At 36.5% G+C, this 23,509-nt stretch overlaps 1 protein-coding gene across 1 annotated transcript; it reads right to left on the reverse strand.

The window, feature by feature from the left end:
• Positions 1 to 5,238: 5,238 nt before the first annotated feature.
• On the reverse strand, positions 5,239 to 21,759 carry CDK1 (cyclin dependent kinase 1). The gene is given in 8 exon segments (NM_001131814.1): positions 5,239 to 6,202; positions 7,796 to 7,937; positions 8,030 to 8,193; positions 11,880 to 12,050; positions 14,354 to 14,477; positions 15,279 to 15,435; positions 19,956 to 20,017; positions 21,667 to 21,759. Coding segments are annotated over 7 exon segments (894 nt in total). The 5' UTR covers positions 19,993 to 20,017; positions 21,667 to 21,759; the 3' UTR covers positions 5,239 to 6,103.
• Between the last annotated feature and the right edge of the window lie 1,750 nt (positions 21,760 to 23,509).

Here is a 23,509-nt window from a genome sequence, read left to right on the forward strand (position 1 = left end):
ATGGTTTTGAAGTCATAATAAGGAAAGGAATGAATGCCTATAAAAAACTGTATTTTATAGATTTCCACTCTTGACTGGTAAAGAGTAGGTACCATATATAAACATTCCTCAGAAGTTTGTACTAAATAGGTCCTTTGAAAGATCAGTAAGCATAAAATTTATTTATATCAGTAACTTCATACACAACCAATACTAGAAGCTGCAGTTAAAAACAGTAACTAGGCTGGGAGCAGTGGCTCACACCTGTAATCCCAGCACTTTGGGAGGCCGAGGCGGGTGGATCACGAGGTCAGCAGTTTGAGACCAGCCTGAACAACATGGTGAAACCCCGTCTCTACTAAAAATACAAAAAAAATTAGCTGGGCGTGGTGGTGGGCACCTGTAATCCCAGCGACTTGGGAGGCTGAGGCAGGAGAATCGCTTGAAACCAGAAGGTGGAGGTTGCAGTGAGCGAGATTGCGCCACTGAACTCTAGCCTGGGCAATAAGAGCAAAACTCTGTCTCAAAAAAAAAAAAAAAACAAAAAAACCCCGACAAAAAAAAGTATGAGCGATATACAAAAAGCTTTTAAAGAAGGAATTTGAGATATTTAATTATGAAATGACTTATAACTACAAGAGTTCTTAAATTGAGGGTTTTAAAAAATTATTTACCCAATTGCTGTCTTCGTATTGACAGCTGTATTCATTGGGACTCTACTCGTTAACTATTAGTTACTATTAGTTGAGGTTTAAATGACAGAAATCCAACTGAAAGTAGGTTCAGACAACACACACATACACACACCCTCCTGCACCTAGAAGGAATACTGGGCAGCTCACAAATAGTAAGGCAGTATTGCAGGAACCAGGGCCTCAGGACCAGACCAAGGACATCATGCTCCTAGGAATCTTTCTAGTCTCAGCTAGCTCCAGAATAGGGATGTTTCTGAGGCTCTCCAGTCATGTCATCCCAATTTAGCAAGGTCGGCAGAACGTCATTCCTGTTTTGTAGAGAGGGGGTCTTGCTATGTTGGCCAGGCTGGTCTTGGAACTCCTAGGCTCAAATGATCCTCCTGCCTTGGCCTCCCAATGTGCTAGGATTACAGGTGTGAGCCACCACGCCTGGTCTCCTAAACTTCATTCTCAACATTTCTATAGCAAAAAGGGCCCTGTGTCTTGTGAGGTCATTTGCCTATGCCTTGCACCAATTTACTGCTGCTGAGTTATGGCATATTTTGACGGATTCAACCCGGGTCACCCTTGTGAACAAGGAGTGGAGAGCCGGCATTTAAAGCCCCACGAAGACCACAAGCAGCAGAATTCCACAAATAAAAGGGGATATTGCTACCTAAATGAGATAGGAAAACCAGCTGGACTGAAAACTGCATCTTACTTTGATGACCTTGGTCTTTTCAACCTTGAGGCAGGTTTCTGATGATTTGTCTGGAGATTCAGTGCTAATGAGAGGTCTGTAGGCCTGTCCTATTGGTTTTGGCAACCCCAACCTTGGCGCTTCTTGGCTTTTTTTTTTTTTTTTTTTTTGAGACAGTCTTGTTCTGTCACCCAGGCTGGAGTACAGTGGCATGATCTCGACTCACTGCAACCCCCGCTTGCCGGGTTCAAGTGATTCTCCTGCCTCAGCCTCCCGAGCAGCTGGGGCTACAGGTGCCTGCCACCACACCCAGCTAATTTTTCTATTTTTAGGAAAGACAGGGTTTCACAATGTTGGTCAGGCTGGTCTCGAACTCCTGACCTTAGGTGATTCACCAGACTGGGCCTCCAGAAGTGCTGGGATTACGGCCATGAGCCACTGCACCCGGCCTGCATTGACTTTAGCATTTGCCTGTTTCTTTCTTAAGCCTTGGAAACTAAATACACATTCTCTTTAGGGATTTGCCTTGGGAACAAATATGCAAAGAAAGAGCAGTCTCAAGTCAGAAAGCTCTGAAATCCCATGATCTGGCACTTACTAGCCTTGTGACCTTCCATAAGTTACTTAATCTCTACGAGCCTTAGTTTCATCCTCTGTAAGATGAAGGCACCCACTTCCTGATATGGTTGAAAGAAAAAAAAAAGAAAATGTATATAAAGCATAGTGGCAGCTCCTAATGGATAAGCAGTAATTAGTAGCTATTACCAAAGGTGAGGTGCCTCTACCTTTGGACATTAAGGACTGGAATTAGATCTAAGGCTCAAGATACGAGACAAAGACAGTAAGAATGAAAAAGACATGGCCCCTTCCCTCACCGGACTTACGCTTTAGTAAGGGAGAAAATTAATGTGCCTATGTGTAATGAAAGAAAAAAAGTTATAAAAGGTAATATAAGGAAAAAGGGCTGAGTTCAAAGGAAAAAGATACTATCACATGCCAAGCACTTTACCTATACTCTTAAGGGATTTAAGTGCCAATTACTGTTGTAAAGCAATAGCTGTAACTGCCCAATTTTCGTAACATATTGAAAAAAGCTGAATGCAGGACATTTAGGACGTCCTATATATGCAGGACGCTCAGCAACCCTATCTCCATCCCTCATGTCAAACCTACAAAGTATGTACTCACAATAGAGGAGAGACGCTGACTGACTTGTTCGACTACAGACAGAAATGGTGGAGCTGGGAACCACTCTTATCTGACTCTGAAGCCTGGAATCTTCACATTATACTACACACTTCTCAGGGATGATGATGAAAGATTTACATTCCGATTCCAGTTCAGCCTCTAAATGTAGCCTGACCTTTGATTTCTCCTTCTGTACCTCTGTGCTTTGTCTACAAACCTGGCAAGCTGACCAAACAGCTGAGCCTCTGTTTAGCTCTCTGTAATTCTAAGAACTGCCTATGTAGTGATTTCTCAAAGTGTGGTCCCTTAACCGTCAGCATCATTACCTGGGAACTCGTTAGGAAAGTATATTCTTAGGTCACAACAGACCCACTGAATCGAAAACCAGAATGGATTCAGCAATCTGTTTCAACAAGTTCTTCAGATCTTAATCCAAGTGTGAAAACCACTGATCTTCAGCATTCTAAAATGCAGCTATTGATTCTAAAATGTTGCTGTTGCTTCTAAAATGCTATTGTTTGTGGTTCCTTAGTCCATGACTCTCAGGTACACTTTGTTTTTTAAAGAGATGAGGTCTTGCCATGTTGCCCTGGCTGCTCTCAAACTCCTGGGCTCAAGCGATTCTCCCACTGTGCTGGGATTATAGGCATGAGCTACTGTGCCCAGCCCAGGTACATTTCTTTTGAAGATTTTAAGGCATCTTAGACACATACAATTTATACTATGGCACAGAGATGACAATGTGTACTATTGCTTCCAAATCCATTAAATTTCATCTCCTACCCCTAACAAACTAAAGTCACAATCCATGCCACTACCATCACTTTCCCACCTTTTCCTTCTCCTGGGCCCTATTTTTTAGTCTGAAATACCTCTCCCTCTTCAGTCTTCTCAGCTTTAATTTACCCCTCTATCTTTTCATTGTCCCCATTAGTCGTGCTTCACTCTAGCCATCTTGTCCCAAACCCATTTAAACAATGCCCTCTACTCTCTTCCCTCCAAATCCCACACACGCCTTGGTCCACAATGCAAAATGAGTCTATGGTACTGTGAAAACTCACTGACTCGTTTGAATATGGCAATTATTTAAACATGAATGAGACCGAAGGTGACATATGAACTAGTTTGCCAAAGGAACTAATGTTTAAAAAAAAAAAAAAAAAAAAGTTCTACCTAACAGTTTTCAAGTCTCCTCAAGCGCTTTAAAATATTTTACTATAATTAAAAACTATTTCACCCTGTTAATCTATAGTCCCCAAAAGACCCTTTATTGGGCCATTTTATTAAATTCTCAAATACCATTTTTTCAAAAACTTTTAATTTATATATGCCATGCCCAAATAAATTAGTAAAGACTTCATTGCTGTGCTCACATATATGAAGCCTATACTGGTATATGTATGAAATATGCAGCTTTTTCCCCTCCACTAAAGAGTACAAACTCAAAGAGAAATAGAGTAACTTCAAAGATATTGCATGACGTCATTAAGTTTTAAGACAACTAAAACCAGATATAGGCCCCTAATGGTCAAACTCACCACTACTGATGACAATGGAATTCATCTAAATCAGTTTGGCGAGCTTTTGAAAAGATGCATTATTGGGATACATTTCCCAATTTTCAAAATCTGAATTCACGGTAGTGCCAGAATTAGCTTCTGGGTGTTTCTAGCACATAACAGACTTAAGGGTCACTGGCCTAGAGACAAGCTCCATTTTAAAATTAATCAGAAGTACCACAGCACAAACTAATTTAAAAATACATTTGAGATGAGGACGCAATTCGGTAGCTTTTCACCTAGTCACTGAAGTTGACATAGGATCAAAAGTAGGTCACTCATTAAAGCAAGTGATGACAGTGTCCTACCAGCTATCTCATTTCCCTGGTCTACCAAGTCAGTTCTAATTTAATGTATTATCAACTTTTCAGACACTTAGACTCTGTGGAGCAAGAGCGGTGAGGTTGCATGCTGTTTCTACATTATCTACAAGGCCCCAAACATTTGTATTACCCATGTATCTATATATTACTGAAAAAATAAATAAGTAAATAATTATATAGGATACACTAATAGTTTCTATTTTACACTGGGGTAGGAAAGGGGTTGGTGATTAATGCTGGTCGTAAATCACTAAAGGGTTGCAATCCACAATTTGCAAAACAGATCTAGTTCAATGTCTCACTTCACAGACAAGGAAACACAGACCTGTAGATATCCCATTATACCATCTCCAATCTTTAGTGTTACCTTTCATTTACCCAATACCTGCCATGCAATCCTAAACAACCCTCCACAATATAACCCCAAATGACTTACATTAATAGGCTCTACATTGTCTTACAACAAACTGGCTTCCACCAAAGACCACAGAACAGGACAACCAAACCACCAATCTTAAAAGGTCTCGCTGCTGAAGAAAGTGACACACACTTTCTTCTAAAGTGCAAAATTTCCAAGACAAGATGGATTAGATAGATCCCTCATTACACATCCAATTGAGTGTAAAAATCAGTAACCCAGGAATGCACATTCTAGCCCGTTAACGAGGAGGAAAAATAGAGGAGATATAGTTGGAAAAAGGACAGAAGTACACTAAAAAAGTAATAAAACTATTGTACACTTCTCTTGATTGCAGCAAATAATTCAAATTAGGCTGCTTATAGGTAAGAATCACAATGAGCAGCATTATTAGTTAAACAGTTTAATTCCCAAAGCTAGTAATTTTAGTTAAATATACATTAGAGCCTTTTTAGATGGCTACTAATAAACACTATGTCAAAATGTGTAGTTTTAAACTCAGACTCGAAAGCCAAGATAAGCAACTCCTTCAGTTATTACTCTGACCAAGGCATAAGAATTCACTTAGACAAAAAGCTTTCAAAACCTACCTAAAAATAGGATAGTTCATAAATTTTCAAAACTGTTCTTCCCTGTTGCGGACAGCCCTTGATCTTTGAAAGACTTAGCAAATTTTGGCATGCTCTCATGTTAGCTTTTTAAGTACTGACAACTCCTATAAATTTAGCATCATTTCTCAAATCTGTATAGTTTTCTCATTCCGAATGCTTAAACATTTAGGTCAAAAATTAAAATACCAGTAGAAAAATATTCATCTTTAGCCAGGTTGTATAGTTACAACATGGCAAGAAACTGATGAGAACATTTAAACATTCAGAGCATAAAAATACTTCAAAGCATTACGAAACTTGAACTTAGCATTTTCCTAAATTTTAGTAGTTCCAACTACAGGAAAATAAAACTGCCATAAGGACTGAGATGATTTAAGCCAACTCAAATTTTTTCCTGATTCCTGACATCAATATTATAGTTTTATTATAGTAACAAATAGTTGTTACAGTGAGACCTACACACATTTACAGAATTATATTTAAATTCATATAGAATATTTACATTTTTAAGTTATACTTTTGAAATTAGAAGACGAAGTACAGCTGAAGTTTGATAACAAAGAAATATATATAAGACAAAAATAGACAAGAGTTAACAATAAAAACAAAACTATCTGTTGATATAACATATGGAAACTTTTTGTCAGAAAGCTACATCTTCTTAATCTGATTGTCCAAATCATTAAAATATGGATGATTCAGTGCCATTTTGCCAGAAATTCGTTTGGCTGGATCATAGATTAACATTTTCTGGGAGAAAAAAGAAAAAGAGATATTTATTTAGGAAATAAACCATTTTTTTACAAAATCTCCATAGAACCTCAACTTTTCTAGCAATAAACCAAAACTAATACTTTCAGTGAATATCTATTAAATGAGCATTTCCATTAGTTTAACACACAAATGTCTCCTCCCCTACATTTCACCCTTGAGGTCTAGAATAACTTACTCCGTAAATCATAGATATTCTCAATAACCTCTTTTTGTTATCAATTATGGTAAGACTCAAGCATTCAGAAATAGCTTTAAAACTGAGACACAAATATAGGAAAGATGTCTAGTTAATTATATTTACACTGAGAATTAAACAGCCACCTGAGTTATTTACAACATTCTTGAAATGGCAATTAACTATGGCAGTTTCTGATGCAGCTTCCAACAAGTTCCAAATAAAACCCCCCACAGCATGATGTGTTATAAAAATAGCTAAAAATGAGTCACTAAACCAATTATAGTCACACAACTTAGTATGTTAGTTTACGCACCAGAAAAAGCTACATAAAGTTTAGGATTGATGTTAAATTTGATCTTTAAGAAATACTAAAATAAAATAAAATCAACAAGCACACTAGAGATTTTACTAACTAGTTACCATCTGAACTCTCATGTAACCAGCACCACACAAACTGCTTTGGATAAATCATGGTACTCAATTCCCACAGCTAAAAGTAGGTATTAGTGTCATTTTACAAATGAAGACATTGAGGCTCGAAGGGAAGTAACTTGTCCAAGTTCACAGAGCTAAGGAATAAAGCTCAAATTTGAAACCAAGTTTAATTTACAATAATGGTTCTCAACTGGGATAGACTTTGACCATCAGGAGACGGTTGGCAATATCTGGAGACACTTTTGGTTGTCCTAACTGTGAAGAGTATACTAATGGCATCTAGAGAGTAGAAGACAGTGACGACATGCCACTAAAGAAGCTATGATGCACAGAACAATGCCAGCAACAAAGATTTATCCACTCCAAGATATGTCAATTGTGGCTAGACTAAGGAATCTGATTTATAGTGTTTGATTTGGGGGAAATCTAAGCTTAATTTTGTGGCATAAGGAGTCTTTACACTCTGAAAGTAACCCGAAGACCAATGAGAAAATGTATACAATGGTATAGCAATAGATCCTTCTGATGGAGAAACTAGGTACAAAGTGCGAATAAAGCTTATTCAGAAGATGGCTTTAATAATTTAAAATATCAACCAATAAGAAAAACACTTACGTCTAGCATAAACTAAGAGGGCTCAGTAGTGACAAAAATGCTAGAAAGGAGAGCCACTACAATTCAGCAACTTAAAAAAAAAAATGTGTATTAATCCTGGCTTCTCCCTCAGAATGTCCATAGCTACCTGTCAGATAAAAAACAAAAACTAATGCTAAATCCTCCTCTCAAAGCCACTAGTGCCTCCTGATATCTAAAATGAAGCTAGTATAATACAATGTACATAACAGACACCTAGCTCAAAAATGTTAGTGTTCTTCCTATTTTCTAGGTAAAAGAAAGAACTGAATATATTCAGAATCATCAATAATTTGAAAGTCAGTATCAAGGGCACTCCTTACCGAGAGCAAATCCAAGCCATTTTCATCCAAGTTTTTGACATGGGATGCTAGGCTTCCTGGTTTCCATTTGGGAAATGTATTCTTATAGTCCTGTAAAGATTCCACTTCTGGCCACACTTCATTATTGGGAGTGCCCAAAGCTCTAAAAAACAGGGAAACAAAAATTTCTTAAAGCATAAATGTAATCTCATTGTTACATATATGTTACCTTTATTATCTGTTTTTAATAGCTACCTGAAAATCCTGAAGAGTTGATCAATTTCTGAATCCCCATGGAAAAGTGGTTTCTTAGTTGCTAGTTCAGCAAATATGGTGCCTATACTCCAAATGTCAACTGGAGTTGAGTAACGGGCTGACCCCAGCAATACTTCTGGAGATCTGTACCAGAGTGTTACTACCTATTAAAAAGCAAATTTTTACAATGAATAAATGTGGTGCATAAAATTACCTACACTTGAACATTTATATTTTTATTAAGGCTGTCCTTTAAAGGTTGTATGACTGCCACCAATAATATTGTTTAAGTCAATTAAAGGTACACAAAATTGAAGATAAATATTTCATTTCTAAGTTCTATTCATTAGAAGACAAAACAGATAAAAGCATAATAAATATTTTTTTGCTTTTCAAATCACTAAAGATCAAGAGTTATACAGCCTTATCTTCCCCCCACTGAAAAACCAAACCCATTGATAATAGATTTGGGGTGACACTGAACAAAGTGCATGTACTGCTTACTTGCTAAGATGGTACTAACAGTACCATTATAACATGAATAAGAAACACAAGAAAGAAGTAAAGGGCATCCAAATTGCAAAGGAAGAAGTCAAATTGTCCCTGTGTGCAGAGATGATCTTATATATAGAAAAACTTAAAAGACTCCACCAAAAACTCTTAGAACTGATTAACAAAGTTGCAGTATACAAAATCAAAATCAGCATACAAAAATTAATAGTTTCTATACACCAATAACAAACTAGCTGAAAAATACATCAAGAAAGCAATCTAATGTACAATAGGTACAAAAATCCTAGGAATAAATTTAACCAAGGAGATGTATAATCTCTACACTAAAAACTATAAAACATTGAAGAAAAAAATTTAGGAAGATACAAAAAAAGAAAGGACATCCCATGTTCATGAACTGGAAGAATTAATATAAAAATGACTATATTACCACCCAATGCAATCTACAAATTCAGTGCACTCTCCATCAAAATACCAAGGACATTCTTCACAGAAATAAAAAGAAATCCTAAAATTCATATAGAACCAAAAAAAGACCCACAATAGCTAAACGAATCCTGAGCAAAAACAACAAAGCTGAAGACATCATACCACCTGACTTCAAAAATGTATTACAAAGCTATAGTAACCAAAACATCATGATATTAGCATTAAAAAAGACGCATAGACTAACAGAACAAAATAGAGAATCCAGAAATAAATCCATGTATTTACAGTCAACTCATTTTTGAGAAATATGACAAGAACATTCACTAAGGAAAAGCCAATCTCTTCAATAAAAGGTGCCAGAAAAACTGGATAATCCATATGCAGAACAATGAAACTAAACCCCTATATCTAACCATACACAAAAATCAACTCAAAATGGATTAAATAAGACCTTAAACTATGAAACCACTGGAAGAAAACAGGGGAAACACTGTTATTGATATTGATCTGGACAAAAATCATATGGATAAGACCTCAAAAGCTCAAGCAACAATATCAAAAATAGACAAATGAGGCCAGGTGCAGCAGCTCATGCCTATAATCCCAACACTTTGGGAGGCCAAAGCGGAGGATTGCATGAGCCCAGGAGTTCGAGAACAGTCTGGGAAATATGCTGACAGCCCCGTCTCTAAAAAATTTAAAAACTAGCCTAGCACGGTGGTGCACGCCTGTGTATGGGCCCAATTACTCAGGAGGCTGACGTGGGAGGATCACTAGAGCCCAGGAGGTTGAGATTGCAGTAAGCCCTGTTCACGCCACTGCATTCCAGCATGGGTGACAGAGAAAGACCCTGTCTCAGCAAGAACAAATAGACAAACAGGATTATATCGAACTAAAAAGCTTCTGCACAGCAAAAGAAACCACAGAATGAACAGAATAACAGAATAACGCGACTACTTGCAGAATGGGAGAAATTACTTGCAAATCATTCATACAACAAAGAATTAACATTCAGAATAAAAAAAAAATAGTAAGAATCCAATTTTAAAAATGGTCAAACGATCTGAATAAAACTTTCTCAAAAGACATACAAATGACCAGCAAGTATATGAAAAAGTGCTCAACATCACTATTCATCAGGGAAATGCAAATCAAAACCACAATGAGCTATCACACCCCAGTTAGAGTAATTATCATCAAAAGACAAAAAATAAATGCTGACAAGGATGCAGAGAAAGGGCAACTTTTACGCACTGTTGGTGGGCTCTTAAATTAGTAGAGCCATCATGAAAAACTGTTTAGAGGATCCTCAAAAAACTACAAACTAGAACTACCATATAATTTTGCAATCCCACTGCTATGGGTATATGTCCAAAATAAATAAAATCAATTATGTCAAAGAGATATCTGCACTCCCATGTTCACTGAAGCATTATTCACAATAGTCAAGATACAGAATCAACCTATGTTTCCATCAACAGATAAAGAAAATGTGGTGTATACATACACACATACAGAAAATGTAGTGTACACACACATACATGCACGTGCACACAATGGAATACTAGAATACTACTCAGCCATAAAAAGAATGAAATCCTGTCATTTATGACAACAAGGATGAGCCATGAAATAAGCCAGGCACAGAAGGATAAATACCACATGTTTTCACTCATATTTGAAAACGTAAAAAGTTGATCTAATGGCCATAGAGTGGAATAGTGGTTAGTCAGGGCTTAGACGAGGAAGATAGAGATAAGTTGGTTTACAGATACAATTACAGCTCAATAGGAAAAATAAGCTCTAGTGTTCTATAGCACTGTAAGCTGACTACAGTTACCAATAATTTACTGTAAATTTTCAAATAGCCCGAACAAAGAATTTTGAATGTTCCCAACAAAAAGAAATAATAAATGCTTGGGGTAATGGATATGCTAACTACCCCAATTTAATCAATACACATTGCATACATGTATCCAAATATCACACTGTACCCCATAAATATGTATAATAATGTGTCAATAAAAAACGATTTTTAATTTAAAAAACATGAATAAGTCAAACAACAGCTTATTAGTGATCTAGAACTAACCAACCATTTTAGTATATTTATCATATGGTAAAAATATTGCCTCTTAGAACAAAGCTAATGAGGTCAATAGCATTTGTTTAAGACAAAGAAAACAAAATAATCTTAGTTTATTTATATAGCCATGTAAAAAAATGATAAAAAGAGCTAACAAACAGCCAAGACATCTAATTACATGAGCACTGTTACTAGTTTTGATCTGGAGACAGTCTTTGGGTCAAGGGTAGACAACTCCACAGAAGACAGCTTTTCAATAATCCTTTACTATACAATGTTCCCTTCTCTGCAGAAACACTAAATGCCAAGTCAGCAATATAACACAGATCAAACATAAATTATAGTTAGTAATTCCTAAATGTATCACAAATAATGTACCTTAAGGAACAAAACCTGTCTTTGAATCAATCTGACTATAATCAGGGAGGGTTCAGTCAGGAGACAGAAACCAAGGTGGTGATTTGAATGGGGAAAGTTTAATATAAAGAATTAAAGTACAACAAAGGATGGGAATGATGTAAATAAATAAAGTAAAAAATAATGAGAATGTAAAAACTGTAGCTAGGAAAACCCCTTCCTCCTGCCATGTCCCTCTAGTACCCTCTACCTTAACAACATAGCAGCTGGTAAAGAAAAAATACTTAAAGGCTTCAGTTCCATTTTCACATAGCATGCAATGAACTTGGAGCTGAGAGGCAATAAATTGATACTGGCACAGAGTAGATATCTTTTATTGAGTTATTTCTTGACTTTCACAAATACAGAAAATAATCCAGCAATCACACACATTCAAAAGCCATCAAAAACCACTATTCCACTTACCTCATGTGTATATACTCTAATAGGTATTCCAAAAGCTCTGGCAAGGCCAAAATCAGCCAGTTTAATTGTTCCTTTGTCATCAATCAAGAGATTTTGAGGTTTTAAGTCTCTGTGAAGAACTCTTCTAGAGTGACAAAACACAATCCCCTGTAGGATTTGGTATAAATAACTCTGGAAAAAGCAAGTAAAAGTTAGAAACTTAAGCAAAGTACATGATTTTCTAAATAATCTGTTTCAAAGACAAAAAATTAGGATGCAGAGAAATAATTACTAGAGCTTTCAGGCCATTTTAGGCTAATAAGCATTTGTGGGTGGGAAGCCCATTTATATACAACATCACATTTGTATACCTAAGAAAAGGATCTTCACCTTATAGACATATCTATAGTCATGTGAACACATTTAGTCTTTAAAAATTGTTGGTCCCCGATCCTTAAATTACAAATTGGTTTTCTACACAGAAGCCTCTTGATTTTTCTTCTATATACCGCTACCAACTCTATTTTGTATCTTCAATACAGTTGGCCTTTTCTTTCATTTTTACATATTCATTTCCTTCTTGAAAAAATTAGATTCTAAAAGTGATGGCAAAGCTATTATGATTATATATTTCAATGGATAAAATTATCATAAAATGCTGCTTAGTTCAGAGAAAAGTGCTTTACAAGACATTTGTTGCCAAAGACAATGTCATTGACATCTGAAGTAGCATGGATATTACAAAAACAAAGTACACAGAAAAATGACTTACAGTTTGAAATTGGAAAGTAATACAGATGCTCCATCTTAGAGGGACAAGTGGTGTTCAAAAAACAAAACAAAACGGATGCTCCATCTGGATAAACTCATTCTAAGTTGAAAATACCTTGTCGAAATGCATTGAACACACCTAACCTACCAAACGTAGCTAAGCATAGCCCACCTTAATTGTGCTCAAAACACTTACATTAGCATATAGTTGGAAGTGTTGAATACCTCGTTATTTATTGAATACTGTACTGAAAGTGAAAAAACAGAATGGTTGTATGGGTAAATGAAGTATGGTTTCTAGTGAATGTGCATCATTTCTGCTTCATTGTAAAACTGAAAAATTGTAAGTAAAACCATTGTTGCCTGTACATAAAACCAGTTAGAACAACTGGCTAGCCATTTGGAAAAAGATAAAGCTGAATCTGTATCCCAGTTTTTAAGTCAAAATAAATCTTAAACCATACAGAATTTAAGACAAAAAAAGTATGCGTGGAAGACAGGACTTACTAAAACTACCAGAAAAATACTGACATGTATTATTCTAATACATTCGATCTTTGAGTGAGGAAGACTTAAGCAACACATAAAAGCAGAAAGTCCAAAAGTCATGCAAGATTGTTAAAGAACGTATCCTAATGAAAATATAGTAGAGAATAGGCATAGGCGGTTTATAATAGCTAAATATGAAGTGTTAAATTGTCATGAAATAGAAAATTAAAACAATCTTAATATGCCTTTTTCACATAGTTAAAAGATTGATAAAACCAAGTTTTGGCAATGATGTACTAAAACAATAAGTATTACACACCATGAGTATTTAAGAGTAAATTGCTACAAGTTTTTTAGAGGGCAACCGGCAATATCTATCAAAATGTAATAAACATCTTCAATCCATCATTCCCACTCTAAAAATTTATCCTGTAAAGTTGCATACAAAGATAAATATCTATAAGGACATTCAGTGTAGTACTGTTAATAAGAGCAATAATAACCAAGTTGGAAAATAATTTAAATGTTCATCAATATGGAAGTGGTTTAAATAATTATATCAAAAATGTAAATAGACATAGGTAGATCTACGTCTTGATAATGTTTTACACAAAAACGGGAAAATATGTGTATATATATATATATACACACACATGCAAATAAGTCCATCTTGTGTAAAAAAAAAAATCTTTATATACATACAAAGTGAACATACATACAAGTATAAGATTACAAATAAAACTAACAACAGCGCTACCTCTGCAGAGTGGTTTGGTAGAACCGGTGCAAGAATAAGACACTTTTATATACTTCAGTACTTAAAACTATACAATTTTATAATTTAACTGAAATATAATAAATGTCTACAATAAATTGACCAAAACATATTCAAAACTGGAATAAAACACCTACAACCACCACTCTGCCCTAGGCTTTCATTACTTTGTTTTACATGTATCTGACAGCCAAAGAAAGACCAGACTACCCTAGCTTCCAACAATACTTACCAGTTCTATGTTATCTCAGGCACTACTTTTTACTTACTAGAAACACTATCTGGTAATAACATGGGTAACTCTAACCCGTATAAACTAACCATGAGGGAGAAAAATGAAATACTTTTTCTTATTCTAACACTTTTTCCAAGCATATTCCCACAAAATGCAGGGACTTCTATATATAGTCCCTTTATATCCACAGTGCATAAATATTAATAAAATTAGTTAAGCTTTTACCTTAACAAGTGAAGAATCCATGTACTGACCAGGAGGGATAGAATCCAAGTATTTCTTCAGATCCATGGAAAGAAACTCAAAGATGAGATATAACCTGGAATCCTGCATAAGCACATCCTGAAGACTGGGAAAAAAAAATATATGAGAGAAGAATCCAGCAAACATTTTTGACCTCTGTTTCACAAAATAAAACTCCTTCCATAATTTCAGTTGCTATAATAAAAACTGGGGAAGACGTAGTAGCTTCCCTAATGGAAGAGACTCAAAACTCAAATTTAAGAAAGGAATCTCAGGGCAACTATTTAAAATTAAGCCTTGTACAGGAGGTGCTTATTTATAAGGAGCCTGTATTCAAAAAGAACATATCTAGGTTGGCTACTACTTGCTGAGAGCTTATTTTTTCATTGAAGTGAATTATACAAATAAATTTTAAAGTGGTGTCTGACCTTAAAAGCTACTTCCAATCTCTAGCCCCAGCCAAGTACAATTAGATTTTAACTTGGACTGTTAGGAAGACAGCTCTCCAAAAACACCCAATGCAAATACTTTAAGGGAAAAAAATCTTTTTCATTTGACCTAGCTACTTTTCTTAAGACTCTAACTAAAGGGTCTTCAGGAACTAGAGCTCCCCAAGTAGGAGAAAGTTGACAAAGCTCTATGAAAAGGGCTTTACTCCCATGGCCAATTTACCTTGCTTTTCCGGGCCCAAATATTAATCTACATCACCAAGCTCCTCCAACTCTGTTCCTGCTTTAACAGCCTGTTCTCTTTTACATATGTGTGGCATTCTCAACTAACAAAAATAGGGTTCTAGTACACTCAGTAAGGCTAGACCAAGAAATTAAGCAAATGTAGATTTCCAAGTTGAAATTTATATTTGAAATAGCATGCAGAAAATGGCTTACATTCAGATATTATAACATACCTGACTATATTTGGATGACGAAGTTCTTTTAATAGAGAAATTTCCCGAATTGCAGTACTAGGAACCCCTTCCTCTTCACTTTCTAGTCTGATTTTTTTCATGGCTACCACTTGACCTGTAGTTTTGTGTCTACCCTTATACACAACTCCATAGGTACCTGAAACAAAGTAAATAATATGCTGTGTGACACACCCCACAAACTAAAGATCTTTTTTTTTTTTTTCTTATGGCAGGGTCTTGTTCTCTTGTCCAGGTTGGAGTGCAGTGGGTCAATCAAGGCTCACTACAACCTCCACCTCCCGGGCTCAACGGATCCTCCCACGGCAGCCTCCCAAGTAGCTGGGACTACAGGCACATGCCACCACACTCGGCTAATTTTTGTCTTTTTGGTAGAGATGGGGTTTCACCATGATGCCAGGCTGGTATGGAACTCGTGAGCTCAAGCAATCTACCTGCCTCGCCATCCCAAAGTGCTGAGATTACAGGCGTGAGCCACCGTATCTGGTCAAACTAAAGGATTTTAAGATCATTGAATCCCATAAGGGTCACATGATAGAAATGTCTGGTGTGGCCATATGGGAAGTATCTTACTCATACCCTCATTGCTTCCAAAAAGAAATTGAGAGTAACTACAATCTGTATGGCTTAAAAATAAAATTCATGTAGTCATCACAAGTTTTCTATACATCTAAATTACCATTAATGTTCCAGCATATTTTACAGAACAAAATAGATCATTTGCAAATTAAAATTAACCTTCTGTCAATATCCTACCCTGCAACAAAGTAGGCATAAAATATAGTGTAAAAATTTGGGCTCAAGAAATATTACTGATAAGAGTCATTATGACACTTTCAGAAAATACTGTAGAGCGCTTTATGCTTTTCAAAACACTTTTATCTGTATCTCAAAATACAGTCAACAGTCCTCATTCTCAAAAGAATGGAGAAAAAAGACCAGGTGTTTCTGTATTAAACCTAATAAAGCACATTGTATGTACTACATATTAGGAAAGCCTCACACCCATTTGCAAGTTGATGAAAATACTGATTTCGATATATGGGCTTCAGGTAATGAGCAACAATATCAATTATAAGGGATAGCAGGGAGGGAGGAGGTGGATACAGGGAATGAAATGGCAATAAGGGAGAAGACTGGCTAAAATGCGTCATATACGTGGCTGAATTCCCTAGATAAGTCTTTTTAAACTCGAGTTGGAGTTTAGGGAGGTCCTGAACCCCTTAAGTACACACAAAATTTTGCTGAATAGCTTGCTTTCCATGGCATTGGTTTAACTTCAAAAGTGATCAGAGTGCACTGTTCTAGGAAGAAGGCCTCTTCTATAGCTTTTATGAGTTTCTCTGAAGGTAGCAATATTTAAAAAAAGGCTAACAACCAACAAATTACCAACTGCTTAGTTAGAATATTAAGCAGTTTGAGCAGTAGCAAATTGATGCTACTTCAGCTTAATTTTTTTGACAGAACCTCTATACAAAAGTCTATGTTTTATTAAATACTGGTGTCATTTTAAAACTATAAACTGACATGAGTCATTTTATACTATTTTGATTAAACTGTGGATTAATGTGTAACTTTTTGATAACCAAAATTACTCTACATTAAAGGAGAATTGACTATATTTAATCCTCACAGCCATCCTTAAAAGTAGGCAACCTTCATATACTCAAAATCTACATTTTTTTGGATGTAAATTCAGCTCTCATTAAACACAAAAAGTAGGTAAACCAGTAGCACAATCATCTGGCATACTGTTTAAGTGATCTCAGGAAAATTGGTCACTTGCATAATATAGTCACATAAGCAGTTAATGGTAAGTTCAGAACTAATTTTTTTTCTAGCATCCTTTCTTCTCCCTCAAGTGTACAATCTCATCTAATCCTAAATAATTTTTAGAATTAACAATTAACCAGTGGCCAACACTCAATGTGTTGAATTTTAGAGATAATATCACTTCTCACTGAACTACTGGAAGAGGGGTTAAACAAAGCAGAACTATTCTATTGGTTAATCATCCAAAATTATTTTTGAAATACATGGCATATGCTCCAAAATGAACTAAGAATTCTAAAGATAGAAATACTCTAGTGTATTTAACTAAGTATAAATAACTAAGGAGGCAAAAATCATTAACACAGGTAAGCCTAGAAGGAGATCAGTCTAAATCTAATGGAAGATTTATCCCAGGAAACAAAAAGAAACAAAAGAAAAATATGTAGGATATGATCAAGTTATGGAGGCCCTTAAGCAGCAAACCTTCATTAAGCAAGTATTTATCAAATGCCTACGAAATGCCAGGTAAGGTTCCACCATCATGGATACAGCTACTCTATGATCCAAAAAGACATTTTCTTAAGACAGGAAGGAGTTCAAAGATTAGTATCACAACACTCAGATTTCTGTAATTCAGAAGAAACCAGAGAACAATTTTTGTAATATTTAAAATAGTAAAGTCTGGATGTATTTAAGAAATGAATTAGGCTGTCAAGACTCACTGTCAAGTGAGATAAAAGGCAGAGACTGTTCTAAATCAGAATGTCAATGAAAAAAATAAAAAATAATGCTAACATACATACAGATAATAAAGTAAACATGACAAAACACCAACATCTTGGTAAAAATATTACAGGTTCATTGCGTAAATCTTTCAATATAGATTTGGAGATGTTCAAAATGAAAAGTTGAGGGGAAAAAATATAACTTTTAAAGTAGTATTTTAATACTAGACTTTAACCAGATACCTGGCAGAACCAAAAGAAAATTCTGTGTGGATCATGTATGCCTCCATTTATTTCCAAAAGTTCCTTTTTCCAAAACAATACCCAGCACATAATCCAAAACAATCAGGCATTGGAGTAGAAACGACAATGCAAGCCAGGAAAAGAAACAACAGTGTTCAGAACAACAAACCAGGAAAACAGATGTTACTAGTATCTATTTGGCTATCTCCTGTGGGTTGGGCAGTACTGATAGGCAGTGGGCAAACAGTTGTGAACAAGACAAAAACCCCAGCCCTCAAGGATCCTATGGCATAATAATTAAAATGGATATTAAGCATGATGCAAAGGGAACTACAAAATGCTCTTGGACTAGAGGAGGAGATAAAAAATGAAGCCAGTAGAGACTGGCCTCCAGGTAGAAAGAACAGCCATTGCCAAAACTCATAGGCCAAATCACAGGATACATTTGAGGACATCACAGAAATCCAAATTAGAGTTGAGTGGCATTAGATGAAGCTGCTAAAGAGACAGTTTTGGAGACAGTGTTCATAGTAATAATACAATGTTCAAACGATAAACATTTGAAGGTTTTCTGAGTTAAAGCACTCATAACAAATGCCTTCCATAATATTGTTCAGTTGAATCATATCTTTCATGTTAAGTCCAATTATCACCATTTGCAGAGGCAGAAACTGAGATCCAGAAAAGTTAAGAGGGTTTACCACTGTCACACTGCTAGAAATAAAGAATGGGAGTCTTATGATTTACATGTATGTAATGGATTAAATTTAAAATTACATTCTTTTAACTGCTCCTATTTATAGTAGCAATTAAAGTACTTTTCTCAGAAGTCAAATCTGTAGTCTCCTGTATGTTTGGAGTTCTATCATCTTAAAGAAAAATATATTTATACTTTAAGAAGGTCTCTTTTTATGCCAAACTAAAATCAACACAAATTCTCTGGGAATTTAAGAAACACACTACAAAGCATTAGACATAACTAATCACATATTTTTAATTCAGCAGCAAAATTTGTTTAGCAGAATGGGTATGAGGTATTTAAGTGATTTTAAAAAAAAAATATATATATATATATATATACACACACACACACACACACACACACACACCTCCAATCGAACACCACACTAACTTGTCACTCCTATTCCACTAAATTCCCTCCAGTATTCCCCCTTGTTTTTCACTATTTCCTGTCATGTGGGGTCTTTGATCACATTAAAAATATAGTTGAGAATTTTCTTCTGGCAGAACCTATATAAACTGGATTCTATTAGCAAATTATTTTGTACCTGGAGAATTGAGAATGTTCTGCTGGAGTCGAGGAACAGGCGAAGGGATATACCCCTCATTTGTGCCATATATAGATCTAAACATTCCTTCAAGTACCACAGAAAGGGAATGATTATATACACAAGTTATAATTTTAGAATAGCTTAAACATGTACATATGACAGGTCATTTATACTTAGGGTAACTAAATAAAATTAGGTTAAGTCAATTATTGTAACCAGTCTATAAAGTCTGGATAAAAATATTTATCATCCTAAAAATAAATGAAAGAGACTAAAAATATATTATGAAGTTAGTATAATTCTGCAGCCCTAACCTCTGCCCCTCAACACATGTGCAAGTTATCAATAGTGTCTTCAAAATACAAGTACTACTATAAGTGTTTAGTATCAGAAGACTGTAAGACTATGGGGGTGAGGGGAAGGGTCATTAGGGATTCGGTAATTTCGATTCTCTTGAAATGTGAACAAATTTGCGTTTATTAAGTAAAGAACATATGTTAATGCACACTGGTACTACAAGACATCTTAATGGTTGAATTTTAATAAATATTTAAATGTGTTCATATTACAGAAGTTGTAGCATTGTTAAATCATTCCAAAAAATTTATTTTACTAAAACCACTCACCTTCTCCAATTTTCTCTATTTTGGTATAATCTTCCATAGTTAGTCAATGGGTATAGCAGATCCTAAAATGAAGGAAAAACTGACTTAATTACGAGCCACTAACTCGAGTAGTTTTAAGCATTAATGAAACACTATATGTAAAGCATTTTCCACAGTGCCTACTGCAGCATAAGTATTCCACAAATATTAATTACATTCAAACAATATTTACAAGGGTAAGGACTCCTACAATAACTTTCCATCCTTCTTGACTCCTGAGACATTGGAAACGTGTATATTCTATACTAGTGTAGTATTTAGCTTCTTCCAATCAAAATAACCCTCAAATTCAGGTATCAACTTGTCTATTCTTTCTAAACAAAAACCAGAATTACGTTCCCTTTTTGTGACACTTTAAAGTAGTACCTGCGTGTGCCAAAGTTATACCCAAATATTTCAACAAATTTATACCGCTTTATGATATTCCTAATTTTATTCAAAACACTATTTTTTAAAGTTATGAGGACAGAACTAAAATGTGTTCAGACTGTTCATTAGGAAAATTTTGTTTAAAGCGACAGAAACATTTTAAGTGTTTACAGTTGCCTAAAATGTGTTCAGACTGTTCATTAGGAAAATTTTGTTTAAAGCGACAGAAACATTTTAAGTGTTTACAGTTGCCCACGTGACAATTTTAATCTTTTTCCTCTGCTTGCTGAGGTCACAAACATGCTCAAGATTTTCAAGGTACTTTTTCCAACAGTAGGAAATATCACTTAAGCACCCTAAAACAAAAGAATGAAAAGTACAATTCCACAGATACAATTCTAATTATAACCTACACAATGTCAAGGACTAAGCAGAAAAACTGTATACTTGAATCACAATGAATGGGTTTAAAAAAAAAAAAAGAGCTGACAACCAGAAGTTCAAGACTTCCTCTGAAGTTTGCCAATGAAACGTCAGAACTCCAGGCATAATTACCTAGATTTTTCTAACACTCATCACTGATGATAAAATCATTTATAAAGCACACTCGGAGTAGACCTTTAAGTTCTATTTCTCACATTCATCTTCAAAGAAAAATCAATCCAGAAAGAAGCAGAGATGTATCTTTTTAAATGAAAAAAAACTGCACTACACTGCTCATGAGAGTTAAGTGCCTGGGCTGAGTGTTCTTAACAGCTCCAGGTGGGCCGGGGTCGTGGGCAGAGCAAGCCCGAGAAGGCCCACGAGTTCCGGGATCGGTTTCTCTGGGCGGCCTGGCTCTAGGGACCCGCGCCTGTACCTGGCCCAGGTGCGGTCCCGCTTTCCCACCCCCGAGGCAGGATGGCAGGGCGCGCAGGGGCCGGGCCCAGGAAAGAGCCTGCCACTCCGCAGGCGCTCAGCGTGGGGGAGCGGATTTTGCTTCAATCAAGACCCGAAAGCCTCTTCAGACAGTTCCTGAGAACAGCCGACCTCGACTCATGACTGCAGCCCCGAACCCCCACCCGCACGCCGCCTAACCCCGCCAGGCTGGGCTCCCATAGCCTCCCTCTAAAGCCAGCCCAGTGTGGCTCACACGCCCAGGCCCAGGCGAAGGCCCTGCCCACCGCCCCCCGAGGCCCAGCCGAGCCCCGCGCAGATCCCTGCCCCCCAGTCCGGCCTTCTTAGAGGACCCCGTTCCTCAATACTCGCCCTCCGAGGCCCCCGGGCCGTCCCCTAGACACGACCCTGACCCCAGCCACTGTACCCGGCTTATTATTCCGCGGCGGCCGCAGCGGCAGCTACAATAACCGCGTCGCTCTCCGCCCAACTTCCAAGAGCCAGCTTTGAAGCCAAGTGCGAGCAGTTTCAAACTCACCGCGCTAAAGGGCCCCGGATTCACCAATCGGGTAGCCCGTAGACTTTCAAAGCAGCCAATCAGAGCCCAGCTACGCTGGGCAGGCCTTCCCGGGTGGCTAGAGCGCGAAAGATAGAGGAAAGGGCGGCTAGAGAAAAAGCAGGAGGGCGGGCGCCAACTGAGTGCGAGCGCAAGCGCTCTCCTCCAGCCGGGAGAGTGTCGTCCTACTGTTTCTAGTCAGCGGAGCAGGAAGCTACTGTTCGCTCCGTTCTTTTAAATTTTTTCTCCCAGCATTGGCACAGTTCAAATTTATTGTACTCAAAATAGCTCATCAAAAAAGTGATATTGTGTTTACATCGAGATTCCATTACTTTCACTTGTAATACTTAGGGTTAGGGGTGTATAGTTATGTTTTTCTAAATGCGTGATTTGCGGGCTGGCTTCAAAGAGCACATTTCAGTGACCTTAAGAAGGAAATGGAAAACCCAAAAGACCGCCTCAAAAATGTAAAGGAAAATTTATTATTTATATCGCTGTGCTTTGTTTCTACCTCATTTTTGAATTTAATATTAAATTATTTTATTATTTACATTTTGTTTATTATACAATTAAAAACATTTGAAATGTTTTAAATTTTAAAATATTTTCACATCAGAATTTTAAATATATAGAGAGAGGCATGTATTTAGAGACTGGGTCTCATTATGTTGCGCATGCTGGCCTCCAAATCCTGGGCTCAAGCAATCGGCCTCAGCCTCCAGCACAGCTGCGACTACAGGCACTCGCCACCATGCCTGGCTTAAATATTATTAAAACACAAAAATTCACAATTCTATGAGGGGAGAAAAAGAGGCTTAAATTATGCTTTGAATAATCCAATGTCGAAAACTCTGTCTTCATTGCCATCCACAATATCCTTAAGAGAGATTTCTGCACTTACTGCAGTTAATTTTTTTTTTTCCTTTTTCTTGTTCTTTCCTTCTTTCTCTCTTTCTTTCTTACTTTTTTTTTTTTTTTTCCTGTTTGTTTGCAGAGACGATGTCTCCTTATGTTGCCCTAGCTGGTCTCCAACTCCTAGGCTCCAGCAATCCTCCTGCTTTGGCCTCCCAAAGTGCCGGGATTACAGGTGTGAGCCACCAGCCCAACCTAAACATCATTCTAAAATCTTTTTAAAATAAACAAATAGAACAGTAAAACAGAGCTAGAGATAATAGAAGTCCATTTTAAGGATTTCTGGTTGCATTGATCCTAATGGGACATAGGACAAAGATTGATTACCACATCCACTACAAGTATGTATTAGAAGACCCAAATTAGGATATGGAATGGAACTTCCTTACCCTTGTGATATAGAGTATATCACATGCATTTAAGTGTTTAACACCTTTTAACACAATGAGCTGCATCTATCGTCTGGTGTTATACTTTGCATCTGGCTCAACCTTGACAATTTTTGTTCCTAGGCGACAGAGGCAGAGTATTTGGGAGTCATGGTGTAGGCAGGAATTTAAGAACTCCTGCTGGAGCCTAATCACTTTTAAAACTTATGTTTAAAATCCAAACTTCATTTTTTAAATGAAAACTGACTGCCCCAGAGAAGTGCTCTAGGGAACCAGGCTGTTCTGTGCAGGTTATGGTACTGGTTTTAATTAATTTTAATATGTCTTTCTCTTTGAGAGGCTTAAGCAAGGAATTCAACTTCTATATCATCTAAAAACGGCAACTAATTCATTATATCCATTTTACCTTTAAC

Source organism: Pongo abelii, chromosome 8, assembly GCF_028885655.2.
Source record: "Pongo abelii isolate AG06213 chromosome 8, NHGRI_mPonAbe1-v2.0_pri, whole genome shotgun sequence".
Taxonomy (NCBI): Eukaryota; Metazoa; Chordata; class Mammalia; order Primates; family Hominidae; genus Pongo; species Pongo abelii.